Below are 17,178 nucleotides of genomic sequence, written 5' to 3' on the forward strand. Positions count from 1 at the left end.
TGTTCCAGTGATACCCTCCCCTCCCTCTGCAAGCAGGTTCATTCAGGTCTCAGTGTAGAGAATTGGTAGTAAAGCTTTCTTGTAGCAGGTTGTGTGAGCACAGAGCACGGCTCAAAACTAACCTGTGTACCTCTTCTTTCATCAGCACTCAATTCTTTCAGATTAAAAACTGTACAGAAAGAGGGTAAATGCACTGATAAATATCAAAAGAGAACAGCCACTCATTTCCAAAGACATGTCAACTTTATTTTTAATATAGATTTCACTGTACACATTTCATGCCAACGCACAGAAGGCATATACAAATAACAGACTCACTGCCTTTATTTTTGTTCAAAGACACATGGCAATAAATAGTGTTCATGATACAAGACTCCACCTTTGAAACTACAAAATTTACAACAATTATGATTCCAATGTTCTGAGGCAACAAAGTTTGAAATGAAAGGGGGTTTTCATCGTAACTCGTCACTTTGAATTTTCAATACCCTGTCTTTCCATTTAGCCAGTGGATCACATAGCACATTATATGGGGCACAACCACATCATTTGTTATGTTGAGATTACAAGGTAATTATTTCAGGATCACTAGATAGTGGATACCAATAACAGAGTCCTGAACAGGAATTAAAAGTGAGGGGTTGTTGGATTTTTTTTCACATCCTCAATAACTCCCCATACAAAACCATCCCTTTACTGGAAATACACAATGTATCCTGTCTGTGTAGACTGACTTTCAATGAGAAAAGATCAGAGTGGTCTACTGTGAGTTCACTGTGTCTTCAGTTGAGTAAAATAAACTGAAACGTGATGAGGATGATGTCATACTGGGGTTGGAAAAAGAACTGGAATCAGCTGCATTGTGTAGCACACCCTTGACTAATTAATTCTGCAAATGGAATTCATGAACACATGTCCTTTATTATATACAAGCTTCACCTCCACAATAGGCCGGATGTAGGTCAGGTCTCATAGGTGATGACTATGTGTATGAGCCATTCTAGAGAACAGACCTGCAATACCAGACAAAGAATCTGAGGCTGTTATTCATGGACTGCCACACTGAATCTCTTCCATTATCGCTGCCCATAGTGCCCTGAAACCTAATGGCAGGTGTTTATGTTTGCTTGTCCAGCTCCTGTAGAAAGGTCTGATTGCAGTAAAGGCTCTGTGCTTGGCAGTTGATGAGAAAGCAGTGTTGATGGCAGTTGATGAGAAAGCAGAGTAGATGAGAAAGCAGAGTTGATGAGAAAGCAGAGTAGATGAGAAAGCAGAGTTGATGAGAAAGCAGAGTTGATGAGAAAGCAGAGTTGATGGCAGTTGATGAGAAAGCAGTGTAGATGAGGAAGCAGAGTTGATGAGAAAGCAGAGTAGATGAGAAAGCAGAGTTGATGAGAAAGCAGAGTAGATGAGAAAGCAGAGTTGATGAGAAAGCAGAGTTGATGAGAAAGCAGAGTTGATGGCAGTTGATGAGAAAGCAGTGTAGATGAGGAAGCAATGTTGATGAGAAAGCAGTGTTGATTGCAGTTAATGAGAAAGCAGAGTTGATGTGAAAGCAGTGTTGATGAGAAAGCAGGGTAGATGAGAAAGCAGAGTTGATGGCAGTTAGGAGAGGCGCCACCGACATTGGAGCTGGTCGGAGAAAACACATTCCCACTTAAATCAATTGAGATTTGAACAATACTTACAGGATAAACGATAGCTAAACCGTACGTTTGTATTTGCTATTATTTATCAATAGTGTAATAAGGAAGGCTTTAAAAAAACATGTTCTTCTCATTTGCATAGCATTCTTCTGTATGTTCTGTCTGTTCTGCCACCACACTTACTTCCAATGCAGCCAATGTTAGGACCCCAGAAGTACTGAGTGCAAACCCATGACCTACATCCACATGTAAAAATGTAAGTGTGACAGACAGACAGACCTCTCCATATATCCAAAAATTCAGATACTCTCAATAACTTGTGCCAAAGCATGTCCTCACCAAGTTTTTATCACATAACCGCGATTCTAGGTACATGGAAAATGTAGCAATGGACATACAAGAATGTTGTGCGAATAAGAGGTAATACAATGTGTGCCTGGGTGCAAAAATGTTGCATCTTGACTCAACACACCTTTATATCCAAACTAATCCGCTCACTAAAAGTCAAGAATATCCATTTAGACCATTTGAAGCAATTATAGTAAAACCGTGGTCTATTGGATTGGAAGTAAAAATCAAGTCAATACAACAAATAGCTCCTGAGGGGCATTGACAGCTAGTACATGACTCATGATGACTGACACAGACTGTGTGGTAGACAGCTCTCCTGGACACTGGCTTGCTGCTTGTTGCTGATCTTTCTGGTCTTGTTCTGCTGAGTGTCCTGATAACTGGCTCTTCTTAGGCGTGCTGCTGGGGAATTCGCAGTGTCTATGTGTGGGATTGAGAATTGGAAGGTGTAACACTCACTTGTGGGGAATTCGTAGGGGGATCTTAACTTTTATTTTTGATCCAGTGTGGCAGCCTGGTGGTATGTGTTTGTTAGGACACATTATACATGTTTATGCACTATACATCTTTTTGTATATCAAATACTTGAACAGGGCTCACATATTCCCAAGTGCAAATCACCCTGGTCTAGTACACTATGAATGTCATTCAGTACAACATGGCCCCTCCTTCCACTGTTTGTCTGTTTAGGATTTTTAAAGAAAGATGAAGTCACTGCTCGATGTTACCGAACTCCTTCCTGTGCTATAAGGTCAGACCACAGGAAGTGATTTGGACCAGGAAGAAGCAACTCCTTTAATCTAAAGTCTTATATTTGGTAAAAGTAGCTATCTTCAGCGTACACGGTGTACAACAGCGTACAAAGTGAAAATATCTTTTAAGAAAAGAGGTGAGAGGGGCAGTAGTGATAATGTTGCAAAATAAAAACCACATGAATTTGAAAGCCTTTAACATGGTTCAAAACAATAACAAGTGAAATCTGAGGTTTCTTAAAAGTGCTGCACTTCCGCCTCTGAATCGCCATTGAAAAACATTGACAGGAACTCTTTACCTTCTCAGAAAAAGTCTTTGTGTTTAGCGTGGATGGAGGAGGGAGGGGGGAGGAGGGAGCGGGAGGGAGCCTCTAGAACTGCGAGTGGTCCATCTCATCGAGCCAGGAGGCCGGGCTGGTTGGAAAGTCTGGGTAACCCGTGCTGCTGCCTGTGGACAGGTCGGAGGTGGGACCCCCTGCCATGGCCCTCAGCGCCTGGCTCACCCCCTGCCCCCCCTGGGCGAGGAGACTGTCCATGGAGAAGCCCAGGCTGTTGAGCAGGGGGGTGTGAGCGATGGAGGAGGGAGACTGGGGGATGCCGTAGGGGCTGCCAGCCCGCAGGTCGTGGTAGGGGGGTCCTGTGCCATCTACCGGGAAGCTGCCATTCAACAGAGTCCCACTGCCCACCTCCCCCACCCCACCGAACACACCGTTCGAGTGCCCGAGGTCCGAGAGAATCTGCTCTTCTGTTGAGAAAGCGCAAACAACACAGTTACTTCACACACTACAGAACAAGTCTCTTCAAATCTCTTTAACAGTCCTTTACATTCCCTTTACTATTTTGTGTTGTTTGCAGTCATTCCAAGAGGTTCTGTTGCTCAAATATGGAGTTTTCTGTATATTTCCCTTCACCTGGTTTTGAGTGTCTTTGAGATTGTCTGCAGAATCCTAAGTGTCAGGCACTGAACAGCCTTCCTCATTCCATTCAAATCACACGACAATAAGATCTTTCAACTGTGTGAGCCCCCTGCCATATATATATATATATATATATATATATATATATATATATATATATATATATAGTGAGAGAGAGAGAGAGAGAGAGAGAAAGAGAAAAGGCAGAGCTGGCTCAGTTGAAAAATCATATTTTCAAATTATTTGAATGGATTGAGGAAGACTGTTCACTTAGGATTCTCCAGCACAAAGCAAGCTCCAAATCAAGGGAGATTTAGAGGAAAATGATTATACTGAATCACAAATGCTGTAGGCATATATACAAACTTTTAGCTAATTTTCTCATGTGCTGTATGAAGATTTTTTCTAATTAGCTTTTATTATAATTGTATTCATAACTTCAGACGAACATTTATGAAGCTATGTCAACGAGACAAACGTTTTGCCTTAAATCACTATGAAAGGTGCTGTATCACTGAAATACTGTGGGCCATTCATCCACAACTTCAAAAGTATCATACACTCAGTTAAAGCTAGAAGAATCTTACTCAGCATAACTAACATGTGGGCTAGTTCTTTCATCAGAGTCATTCGTGAGTGATATTGTAAGAGGGGATATTGTGATGCTTTAAGAAGTTCATCCACAACCTTAAACCTTTCACAGACCCTGATTGGCACTAATCTTGGATTACCTAAAGTTTAGGTAAGCGCTAATCAAGGTCTATGAAACTAGCTGTTAACCCTACACAAAACGAATTGAAGTAGCCATGCTGTGATGAATGGCTGGTCTGCTCGGTTCTTTGACCACCTCTGAAGCTGAGCTCGCTGTCACTGAGCCCCCCGTCCTCAGCCGAGCTCTCCTTCTCGTGCTTGTTGGCTCCACGGCTGCGCTTCACGTTCTTGTAGAACTGCCCCCAGCGATGTCGGCCCGCGTCCTTCTTCAAGCGCTTCTCCTTCGCTCGCCGGTTCTGGAACCAAACCTGGAGAGGGAGATCAGACAGTGAAGTGCACCAATTCAAACCCAAAACACCAGGGCATTACCTTCTGGAATGGAAAGAGAGGGAGAGGAAGGTAGCGAGGGAGAAAGAGGTGAAGAGGGGAGGCTGTGCTGGAGCGTGGGGGGGAGGGGAGGCTGTGCTGGAGCGTGGGGGGGAGGGGAGGAGACAAAGACAAGCAGTAAAGAGACTCCTTCATCCAGTTGCCACTGTTATTGATGATCTGTTCTCCTTTCATGATGTCTCCTCTATGAGAGTACACTGCAACGGTTATATTTTCAAATCTTTGTAAGTGTATTTTAAAGTATAAATCTTCAATTCTGTATACATTGTTATGTTTTGCTCAATTATTAAAGTGCAAATGTACACAAAATGTTATTACAGAGATTTACACAACATAATTACCAGGCTTTGAAATAAAAAACCTGAAGGAAGATCTTGTAAGTGAGAGTTTGTGCTGACCAGCTTTAAATAACAAGAAAAAGGAAACAGACGCAGTGGAAGAAACTAAGAGGCAATCGTCAAAGAATCTCTTTTTCTGGCAAGGTACAACCAAACTAGCACCACTAAGCAAAAGCTCTTTGGCACTGTGAAGCTGTTTGCTTCTCATGTTGTGTTGCAGCAGCCTGCAGTGCCTGTGTGAGGAGAGGAGGCTGCTCACCTGCACCACCCTCATGTCCAGGCCTGTCTCGGAGGACAGCTGCTCCCGGACGTGGCGCGCAGGCTTTGGGGAGTTCTTGTACGCGCTCTTTAACGTCTCCAGCTGCTTGGCGGTGATCGTCGTCCGCGGCCTCTTGGCTCCTGCCTCAGAATCATCTGCAATAGAAACACTCGTCATGACACTGACTTCAAAAAGGCTTTACAATCACCTTTGGAGGAATGTGATGCAAGGCTTTGCAGCAAATCTTTTCACAGATCCAGGGCCACAGAGCTCTACCTCTCCTGCTTGGCATCGCCTCATTGTTCTGAATAAATCGTTGTTTAAGCATTTTGCATCCACATAACATCCAATATTGTTAGAGAAAGCTCTCCATTGCAATGATAAAATATAGATTTAAGATATCAACAACAGTAACTTTTCAAAACTTTTCCAACAAATATCTAACAAATTAAATTGTCTTGAAAGGGATTTCTAAACTGCGTTTGATACATTTATAAGGGTTATACTTTATAGTCATCAATATCTTCTGAAGCATACTTCTAAAAAAGCATTCTCAGACTAGGTGTATTCTAAGCCGCCTTCTGTCTAGCTCGATTTGCTACACAAGATTAAAACAAGATCCCATGTGAGTAGAAAGAGGGAGCCCTTATTTTCATGACTCTATTATGTCTGGACCTCTCATGACTGGTACATACAGTCCTCCCAACAGGATGAAGAGAAGTTTCCCAAACACTGGGATCCCAGATCAGAGAATAGGATTGTATAAAAAATGAGTATGACATTAATCATAGTGCAATATCTCCCAGTGGTTATAAATCTCTCCCCTGAGGGGATGTAGGGAGTCGGGAATTATTGAGACCCCAGTATAAATATGCATTACATCACTTAGCATGATCCATCAGGACTGAGGAGAAATTTAAATTGATGAGGAGTCAGGGCTTTTAGTGTGCAATCCATAAGAGGTCACTTCAACTTTACACTTAATTACCAAAACATTCAAGACCGCTGAGATATATTGTTTTATTGTGATTTTTTCCTGTAATAAAGAGGTCAAGCATTTTTAACACTGACAATGCAAGACGGCTACTGCAGAGTGTAATTAGGAAAACTTCACAGCAATATTACAGAATAAAAAAAAAATAAAACTAGCACTTTTTCTCCTCTCAAAAATAGGATTTAATAGGATTCAACTCTGATTTGTGAGGGTTCTAGTTTTGTTTTGTTTTTCAACGATTTATGCCACTGTCAGTGTTGCCATACAAGATCATTGGAGAAGGGCATAGTTGGTCCCATTCTACCAATGGCAGCCCTATGAAGTACCTATGAGGTTGTAAAATATTTTACCAGATTTCAATAGAATAAAGCTGCATTTTTACCATTTTTAAGCAGCAGGAGATGGCAGCAGCCAACTGATTTGCTCTATTATAAGAGGAATATAATTATCACTGTTTCTCTTGCTGCAAAACAAAATATTACTGTACTATCCATTAGACTGTAGGTGTTTTTATTTGAGACCTGCATCTGTGTACAAGACGAACCAGCACATCCACAGTAGGGATGAATAGGAATTAATACCAGAGCCCTCATTGTGATGCCAAGTGTCCTGTAGTTTCTGAAACGGAAGATGCATCTGTAAGGAACTGCTGGGAATGTACGTCAGTGTCCTTAACACAAGTAGTGAGTGGGGATTGAATAACAGATCTCCAGATGTGCTGCCTGCCTGTCTGTCTGTCTGCCTGACTGTGTGTCTGTGTGTCTGTCTGTGTGTCTGTCTGTCTGTCTGCCTGACTGTCTGCCTGTCTGTCTGTCTGCCTGACTGTGTGTGTGTCTGTCTGTCTGTCTGTCTGTCTGTCTATCTGTCGTTCTGTCTGTCTGTCTGTCTGTCTGTCTGTCTGTGTGTCGATCTGTCTGTCTGTCTGTCTGTCTGCCTGTCTGTCTGTCTGTCTGTCTGTCTGTCTGTCTGTCTATCTGTCGTTCTGTCTGTCTGCCTGTCTGTCTGTCTGTCTGTCTGTCTGTCTGTGTGTCGATCTGTCTGTCTGTCTGTCTGTCTGCCTGTCTGTCTGTCTGTCTGTCTGTTTGTCTGTCTGTCTGACTGCTGTGCCAGAACAGACAAGCTGCATCCAGCAGAGCAGATGGACAGGACTTTCTATTACACACAACACACACACAGTGAGAAACCTGTCCAGGTGCTCTGCTCCATCTCTCACACACACACAGTGAGAAACCTGTCCAGGTGCTCTGCTCCATCTCTCACACACACACAGTGAGAAACCTGTCCAGGTGCTCTGCTCCATCTCTCACACACACACAGTGAGAAACCTGTCCAGGTGCTCTGCTCCATCTCTCTCACACACACAGTAAGAAACCTGTCCAGGTGCTCTGCTCCATCTCTCAAAGACACACAGTGAGAAACCTGTCCAGGTGCTCTGCTCTATACACACACACACAGTGAGAAACCTGTCCAGGTGCTCTGCTCCATCTCTCACCATTCTGCTTGGCCGTCTCGTAGTCTTCTTTACACACCAGCCTCCCGTCCTCCATGAGGTAGAATTCATCTCCCGTGGCCAGCTGGCGGTTGCACATGACGCAGGCGAAGCAGTGCAGGTGGTAAACAAAGTCTTGGGCTTTCCGCACCACCTGTGTGGGGGGGATCCCCTGCTGGCACGAGGCACACTTCGTCCCAAAGCGCCTGGAACACAAACAGAGCCATCACAGTGTGCTGCTGCCATGGGCACAGTCTGACAATGAATGTTGCTTCTGCTACAGAAATAGGAACTCCATCTGTTCAAGATTGATATTATAGCGGGAAAACAAATTAAATCAACATAGATATTCTTAAACCCTCAACAATATTAGTGAAAAAATATATGGACCTTTCTCATCTTCTCCGGTGCTATGAAAACTGATAAGTTTTTATGGAAAGTAAAAGCTCCTTTGACTCTAATGTAATTGGGAAGACTTGAAACTGACAAAACCAATTAGTAGGTTTTGAGTACAAATATTTTCGTTTGTATTGAAAGACCCATGAATAGTGTATTATGTGACAAGTCACTTTCTTTCATTGGAATTCCTGTTACCTGCCATAACACCACATGCGGCAGCTAGCTCCTCTCAACTGTTCACCTGCAGTTTCAGATATGTTATTTAAAAAAACATTTAGAAAACCTAGACCCCTTTCATTCTAACCATGTATTAATTTGTGATCACGTTCAAGTTTCTAAAGTGGGGCCATGTCCCAGTGATTTAGTACAAGCTAAATATTACGTGAAACGGGGGGGGGGGGGGGGGGGGGGCAGGGGGGTTTAAATGGGCAATGCATGTTCATTCTGCCTTTATAATGGGTAGCAGCTGGGGTACCACTGCACTTGTGGGATGGCTCACTTATTAAAATATTTTAAATATACCAAGCTATTTAGTAGGCACGTGTTATGTTTCTATTGTACATTTGCTTTGTGAAAATCCAAATACAAACTCCATTGTTCAAGTGAATCTTGGTAGATTGCATTAAGTACAATCTCTAGATACTGTATATTGTTCACAAGCAGCTGCTTTCCCCTCCCTGAGATCGGGCTTGCTTTCTGTTGCTTTTTGAATGTATACAAAAATAAAATAAATCCTGTCCCAGGGGCCACCTAATAAAGTTAGCTTCCGCTCTCTGACTCACTCCCCTTTTAGTCTCACTGAAGCTTCTGACATTAAAGCACCAAACGTGATTTAGTAAAAGCAGGCTGATCCTGTTTTGGATAAAAGTCAAAGCTAATTTGTTCTTTAATGCTGAAGAAATTGAATCGAATGAAAAGAAAAACTTTAGGTGGCCACGTACTCAAAGAGTGTCTTGTCAAAAGCTGTCCAAGACAGCCTGCCTGGCAAGTCATTTTTAAAATGGATCAAGCATTTCATTTGTTTTAATAAGAGCATTATAATCACTGATATCAAAAACTGTATATACCAGTGCTGCTATCAACAGTACACATCTTGATATCAGAAATTAACCATTTGGATTTATTACATTATCATTGTAACGTATGGAACTATAGTCATTGAAACTTGGTGTTAACTGTGTGGATTATTTTTAGTGACACTGTATTGTATGATCTAGAACTACACAGAGCTCATTGCTTTACTTCTTATCAGCACTAGCAGCATTATCACAGGCCACACTCTTTCTTGTGTTGATCTTTAGGTTTTTGTTTATACTACTCAGTTGCCCCTTCCGCCCTCTCCTCCTTCTCTCATCGCTCCATTGCTGATGTCTCCGGCTTACTGTCAAAATCAACTACTGCCACGTGCCCCCTGGAACCCTGGCCGACTAACCTTGTCCGTCTCTGTGCTTCTGATCTTGCTCCTTCCATTATGCACACTCTCAACCTGTCCCTGGACTCTGGCTCGGTTCCTGCTGCCCTTAAGCTTGCCCGAGTTACGCCGTTACTCAAAAAACCCTCCCTTGACCCGGCTGACTTATCTCATTTCTGTCCCATCTCCAATCTCCCTTTTCTCTCAAAAACTCTTGAAAGGGCTGTAGCCAGTCATCTTATGAAACACCTTATGGATAACAATCTGCTTGAATCTCTACAGTCTGGTTTTCAGCCGCATCACAGTACTGAAACTGCTTTGCTCCGGATTGTGAATGATCTCCTGCTCAATGCTGATGCTGGTGCTCCATCTGTGCTTGTCCTCCTTGACCTAACAGCCGCTTTTGACACCATAGATTATGGCATTCTTCTTGACTGCCTTCAGAAGTATGCTGGGATCTCTGGAACCTGTCTCTCCTGAATGTCCTCTTACCTATTCGGACGCATGCAGTCTGTTTTCTGTGCTGGACGCAGTGGTGTTGCAAACCCAGTCACTTGTGGTGTCCCCCAAGGATCTGTTCTTAGGCCCCTTCTCTTCAATATCTGCATGCTTCCTTTGGGTCACCTCATCCGCCAACACAGCCTCATGTTTCCCTCCTATGCTGACGACACCCAGCTCTACTTAAAACTCGACCCTGGAAGCCCCTCTGCCATGGTCCGGCTCTCGGTTTGCATTCAAGACATCGAGGCCTGGTTCAGCTGAACACTAGCAAATCTGAACTCCTTCTAGTAGGATCTAAAACTCAACTTAAGAATCTAAATATAGCTGCCCTGAACCTCGGAAACTGTCTGCTGCTGCCTTCCCCCACAGTACGAAGCCTTGGTGTACTTCTTGACAGCAACCTCTCCTTTGATGCCCACATCTCCTCCTTGGTCAAATCTTCATTCTACCATCTTCGAAACATCTCCAAAGTCCGACCCTACCTTTCCCTCCCGGATGTGGAGATACTTTGTCATGCATTTGTCTCCTCGCGACTCAGCTACTGTAACTCTCTATATGGTGGTCTCCCTGCACACACCATAAACTGACTGCAACTAGTTCAGAATGTCACTGCCAGGATCCTTACCAGATGTAAAAAACATGATCACATCACCCCCTGTCTTGCCTTGCTGCACTGGCTACCTGTAAAGTTCAGGATTATTTTCAAAACTCTCCTGCTCACCTACAATGCCCTTCATCACACAGGTCCCGAGTACCTCCTCAACCTGCTGACCCGCTATGTCTCTGCCCGCAAGCTGAGGTCCTCAGACTCTGACCTGCTTGTTATCCCCAAGCAAAAGTGCACCACACTTGGAGAACGCTCGTTTAGCTTCATGGCTCCGACTCTTTGGAAATCTCTCCCAGCTTTGGCGTGTGATGCTCCCACCGTCGCTCGCTTTAAATCAACTCTCAAGACCCACCTGTTCTCTCTTGCTTTCCATGCTCTTTAAGCCTGATATCTGCTATTAGCTGCTGTTGCTGCTACTATTTAATGTATTATGCTACTATCATGTATTATGCACTTTCCATTGTATTTAATGTATTATGTATTGTTGTTGTTTTTTTAACTGTATATCATGTATTATGCATTTCTCTGTATTAAAGTATTATGGATTTTCTTGTTGTTACTGCATCTTGTAAAGCGCTTTGTGATGGTGGTCCACTATGAAAGGCACTATGTAAAATAAAGATTGATTGATTGATTGATTGATTGATATATTTTGGAAGTGCATATTGAGAAATATTGACATGGATTTTAAAGCCTTGGTCAGCACTCCTTTAAAATCAACAGCAAAACAATAAGAGAGTTGCTATGCTAAACCAAAAAATGACACAAAGTGCCTTGATTATGTGCCTATGCTAGCAGTGGATAAATGTGGACATTTCTTAGTAAGAATGAAAGATGGAATATTCAAGACAGAACATTTAGGAGAACAAGTGCACTTTAATTGCAATGAAGGAGCATTGAAATCGGGACAAACATGTAATAGCCTATAGTTTAAATGCAGTATAGCTCCGAACCTTGTAACTGCAATTTCAAATCAATACAAATGACATTGGCTCTGAAGCTGTGGTGCATTTGTCTGCGTTGCAATGCAGTTTGAATTCCTCTGCACTGTTAGCCCTATTCATTTTTATTATGTCTCTCAATGTACCAATGAGGGGAGACCTCCACAAAGGTTGAAGCAGACAAGCAAATAAGGGTGGGCTGTATTTATGTTCCCATGGGGTCCCATTTGGATCTTGTTGGGTAACTGTAATCTAGTGATGTTCAAGTTCTACTCAGCTGGGTTAGCAATGGAGATTGAGTTCTCTCATCAGAATGCTTTGGACAACATTGATAAAATGAAATATACATTTAACAAACTAATTTCCAGTCTCAATTCCAATAGAATGTGTTGCATTCTTATTTGTAAGCAATCAGGATTTGATAGCTCTGTTTCTGAAAATGAGTAGACATCGCAGACAAAAGTGATGAAAAACTTTCCAGAAGCGACTGATTTCTTGTCTGAAATCTAGATTATAACACAGAAACTAGTCCCCCCCACCACCCCCCCGTCCCCCCCACAAAACAAGCCAAGACTAACAGTGAATTCTATGCAAAGCTAAAATAAACAGCGTGCTATTGTGGTGTTAAGGTGGCAGGGGAGACCTTGAAATATAAGTGAAACAAGTAAATGCAGCTCCCAAGCAATGTTACAAACATATGCTCAGGTCAGAAAACCTCCTGAACACTCTGAGCTAAAAGGGCACCAGAATGCTGGGCTGTGTGCGAACGGAACAGATGTGCATTAAACTGGAAAGGTGATTAAAGATTTAGATTTTTATTTAGTCCAATTTGGGTTTAAAATGTAATCTTTCCTGGATTTGGGTCAGTAAGAAGGTTAAATCCTAGGAAAATGTCAACCAGCTTTCACCAGGTCTGCCCTCACCGCCAGCACTGAGCAAGTGGGAATTGGAGGGGTGGCTGTCTGGGAAATGCAATTAAAGTGAAATTAATGGAATAACTTCTTTGAAGGGTGGAATTAATTGGATAAATTATATATATATATATATATATATATATATATATATACACTATTATCCTGAATCAATAATCAAGATCAAGATTTCAATAAGCAAGACATCTCACAAGAGTAACATGCTTTAAAAGTCATATTCATTCAGTTTTTATATATATATATATATATATATATATATATATATATATATATATATATATATATATATATATATATATATATATCTGTTTCTATTCTATGGTGTTAGCAAACATTATGAGTGGTTCTGGGATCTCAGTTCTTCACACTCTCTAAATCTGCCTTCATCTAGTTTTGAGCTGCTTTGAGCAAAGAATCCTCAGTGCTGGGATTGAACAGCCTTCCTCATCCTGCTCCAGTCATGTGATAGTATGATCGTTCAACTCTGTCAGCCCATTTATATAGACAAAAAGTAGGTGGGGCTGGCAGAGTTGAAAGGTTGCATAGTCACATGATTGGAGTAGAAGGCTGTTCAGTCCCAGCACTTATGATTCTACTCAAAGCAACAAAAAAATAGGTGAAGGCAGATTTGGAGAAACATGTGAAGAGCTCAATATTGGAGCAGCAGAACTCAGAAATACACAGAACCATGGCAAATCCCATAGAATAGTACAGGGGATATACAATGGCATTGCAGAGACCATGAAGAACAGATATTCCACCTTTTCATTCTGCTTGTAAATGGAGAAGTGAATTTGGTTAATCTTAGAAAAACAATGTTTGGTTACCAATGCACTTGCTCATTAAACTGTGCATGAATAGTATTTGAATACTATCTACCCAGGGATACCAATACATTTAAGTAAGCAAGTGGTTCAACTAGGCAGTTTGGGCATGGCACTCCAGTGAATGTATTGATCACATGAATGTACAGCTTGCAGTATGCGATAAACAGCATGGGGAGAAGTGCAATCCAATAGGGGGTGCCCCCAACACGCTATGGTCAGGATGGTATAAAAGGAGCTGTTAACCCATCAGCTAGTTGTCCTTCCCTTTAGTACCATAGTCGCTGGAGTTTACCTTGTATATAACTTTGAAAAGTCTCTCTCTTGGGTCCCCCCCACTTCTTCACGGGCAACACTAAAGCCAGCAGCCCTCGCCTCCATCTTGGGTTCTTGTCCCCCAGGTATTAGAGTCCCCCTTTGCTCGATGCTGGAGGGAGAGCAAAGTTCCCTTTCCAGTTTACATTTGCTGCTAAGAGTTTTAAAACTACTTAAAAATGTGTAAATGAATTGCTAACCAAGGTTTCAAAATGCATTGCACTAGCACTAGCAACATTATCACTGACCCCCTTTAAAGGAGTGCTAACCAAGGTTTCAAAATCCATTGTCTCCGATCTTGTAAGCACAAGCAACATTAGCACTGCATCCTCTTTGGTTGTAAATCTTTTGCATCCTATGCTGATACATCCTATACAATGCAACATATTAACAGTTGCTGTTGCTTCCTCGTAGCAAGTCACTTCCTGTGCTTTCAGTCCTTTTACCATGTGATCTACAACACAGGGAGTGAGAGGTGCAAGGATGTAGCGGTTACATTTTCCAAATTAAATTAAAAAACAAGCACAAATATAATTTAATCACATTTAAAGGGGGGGAGGTATTTTAAGCTTTGGCTACCATTCCCTTGACCTCTAGTACAGCCTACTTTTGTTTGTATTGCTGTTTTCTCTGTTCATCCAGATGAAAGTTCCAATCAGCCCAGCAGGTATATAAAACCCCAACACTGGTTTGCAATTCAATTAGGGCTACAGACAACAGTCATTTCACTAGTCATTGGATTATTTAAATGTCTGTGTTTTAAAGAAGACTCAGTAAAGGATTGCTAACCAAGACTTATCTCAAATGAGCACTCGCAATAATATCACTTCCCCCAGTTAAAGAAGTGCTCACCAAGGCTTTACATCTTATGATGATCGCCCACACCTTCTGGTTCTTTGCTTGCTTTAGCACCATGTATGACTGTGCTGGAAGTATCTGCATATCCTGAATTAAAGGAGGTCCACTGATAACGTAAGTAAGAGCTTGGAGTGCAATGCCCTAGTTAGTGCTCTGGTAACTCTCACAGTGTAGGGACTCTAATACCCGTGTAGCAGGAACGTTTCCGAGTGTGCTTCAGTGGCAATGCAGTGATCCTGTACTGAGGAGCCCTAAGGAGTACTAAGGTACTAAGGAACCATGGCGTGCAGCCACCCCACGCGAAAGCCTACTCTAGTTAGATCTGAAGCTAAGCGAGTGAGGGCCTGGTCAGTACTTGTAGGGGAACCTCCATGTAAAATCAGGTGCTACAGTGTGTGGTGTTGGTGACCATGGTCCTCTCTGCTCTGTGGACTTAAACAAAGATCCACTACAACTCAAAGAAGCTCTTGGATAAGCTCAATGGCCTCCTGGATAAATATCAAAAAACATTTCTCCCCTCCCCAGGTCACCACTGTTGTTTAGAAGCTGTTCTCAGTTCTACCTGCTTCAATAAAGAATGTAAATAGCACAAAGACAGCTACAATGTCAGCCCATCACAGGTCGTCTATTTGTAAAACTTCCACCACTCTGCTCCCTAGCGCTGTTAAAGAGAAAGAAAGGCCGCACTCACTTAAAGAAATCCTCTTTGCAGTAGACATTCCCCGCCCTCGAGAAACACTTGTCTGCCAGCAGTACTTGGCAGTCAGCGCACTTCAAGCACTTGCCATGCCAGTGGCGGTCCAGCACCTTCAGGATGAACTTGTCCAGGATGTGTTGGTTACAGCCAGCACACTGAGGGATCTCTGGGGATGAGAAGAGAGGAAACTGTCACAGCTGGGCAACATTCCTACACCCAAACTCAGCTAAAGAAGAGCCTTTCACTGAATAAAACATTGTTACTCATGAAACTGTACCTAAGGCTGTACCTAGCCAGTGATTTAAATCTATGTGAATATAGCCTCATAGATTTATTAGATTAAATCAAAATTGAGGAGTTTGTTAAAATTACCAAAAACATAAATGATTTTATTGCATCTTTTATTGCATTTCTGTTGTTATTTAGTAGCTGTATAATACCGTAATATCATAAACCTATGCATATAACTTCAATGTTTCCTATTTATTGAAATGTTTGTGAAATTACTGTGAAATTACTGTGACCCTCACTGTTATGTCTTTGCACTTGCTCCAGTAACAGGGCCCAAAATGTTTAAGTAGTCTCAGAATGCGTTGCCTGCCTGCCCGTCTGACCCCTCCACAAGCATTATGGAGCAATCTGTTAGTGTCACAGCGCGGGCAGGCATGCAGTTAACCCGTCTGCTTATTTTCGGTATGGTAGGAGTAATGAAAGAAAGAAAGAAAGAAAGAAAGAAAGAAAGAAAGAAAGAAAGAAAGAAAGAAAGAAAGAAAGAAGGAAAGAAAGAAGGAAAGAAAGAAAGAATGTAGTTATAACTAATAGTCAGCCAAAAATATCAATAGTGTAACAACAGGCTATTTTTCAAGTTTTAATTAACGATGGACTGGCACTGATGTAGTCGAGCACCCGCTCTGATTGAGATCAGTCGATTGAATGGGACGTTATCAGGCAAAAATCATCCCATAGGAATGGTCCAGTAGGTACCTACTAGCCTCCCAACAGGTAGAGTAGGTACGGATAAAGCGCTTTAAATTAATGGACGTCGGATGTAGTAGCTGCTAGAGGGCGCTAAAAAAAGTGGTGTTGAAATAATAGTACAAATTACCTTACACTTAGGTTTAGGGGTTGAGATTAGGTTTTGGGGGTAGAGATTAGGTTAGTGGTAGACATTAGGTTTAGGGGTAGGGGGTAGATTTAGGGGTTAGTAGGCTAGTAGGTACCTACTGGCCCATTCCTATGGGATGGTTTTTGCTTGATAACGTCCCATTCAATCGACTGATCTCAATCAGATCGGCTGTCGAGGAGGATATCGTTACCGATGTGTTATGAAAATGCTTGTACAATCTTCCAATTGAAATCCGTAACGCTGACTCAATAAATACATTTAGATCCAGGCTTAAAACACATCTTTATGCAGAGGCCTTTTTGTAGATTGGGATGGCCTATTTTAGAATTTTGTTAATATTTATTTATTTTATTTATTTATTTTTTCCCCCATTTGTTTTTGGATGTTTTTTGATATTTTATTGTATATTATATTATTGTATAGTATGTTTATTTGTCATGTGAAGTGCTTTGGGAAGCCTTGGCATGAAAGGCGCTATACAAAATAAATTTGATTGATTGATTGATTTATTATATGGCTCCTGGCCGCTCTAATTTCGGTGCCCGATGCAGCAATCTCTTTTGCATGGGGAAATCAAATAATCACTGACCGGTTACCTATGTGCTTTTGATGGTACACTCAGAATCTGTCTCCGATAACTGGCGCATATTTTAAATGTTTCCAGTTGAGTCACACACATCTCCTGCACAATTGTCTGATTCAGTCAGTCGTCCTTGTGATGCA

The 17,178-nt window shown here is 42.0% G+C and overlaps 1 protein-coding gene across 5 annotated transcripts in view; it reads right to left on the bottom strand.

Moving 5' to 3' along the window:
- Positions 1 to 226: 226 nt before the first annotated feature.
- lhx4 (LIM homeobox 4) overlaps positions 227 to 17,178 on the bottom strand; it is a 45,955-nt gene continuing 29,003 nt past the window's right edge. For 3 of the 5 annotated variants that reach the window (XM_059031933.1, XM_059031936.1, XM_034008766.3), the window contains exons 2-7: positions 15,324 to 15,495; positions 13,755 to 13,886; positions 7,848 to 8,050; positions 5,362 to 5,516; positions 4,514 to 4,685; positions 227 to 3,494 (exon numbers count right to left, since the gene is read on the bottom strand). In XM_059031933.1, coding sequence (XP_058887916.1) covers positions 3,121 to 3,494; positions 4,514 to 4,685; positions 5,362 to 5,516; positions 7,848 to 8,050; positions 13,755 to 13,886; positions 15,324 to 15,495 — 1,208 coding nt within the window. In that variant the 3' untranslated portion in view covers positions 227 to 3,120. The remainder of the gene's footprint in view (positions 3,495 to 4,513; positions 4,686 to 5,361; positions 5,517 to 7,847; positions 8,051 to 13,754; positions 13,887 to 15,323; positions 15,496 to 17,178) is intronic. The other 2 variants (XM_059031934.1, XM_034008774.3) reach the window with 1 other exon arrangement.

The sequence above is a fragment of the Acipenser ruthenus genome, chromosome 10 (genome assembly GCF_902713425.1).
Source record: "Acipenser ruthenus chromosome 10, fAciRut3.2 maternal haplotype, whole genome shotgun sequence".
Lineage (NCBI taxonomy): Eukaryota > Metazoa > Chordata > Actinopteri > Acipenseriformes > Acipenseridae > Acipenser > Acipenser ruthenus.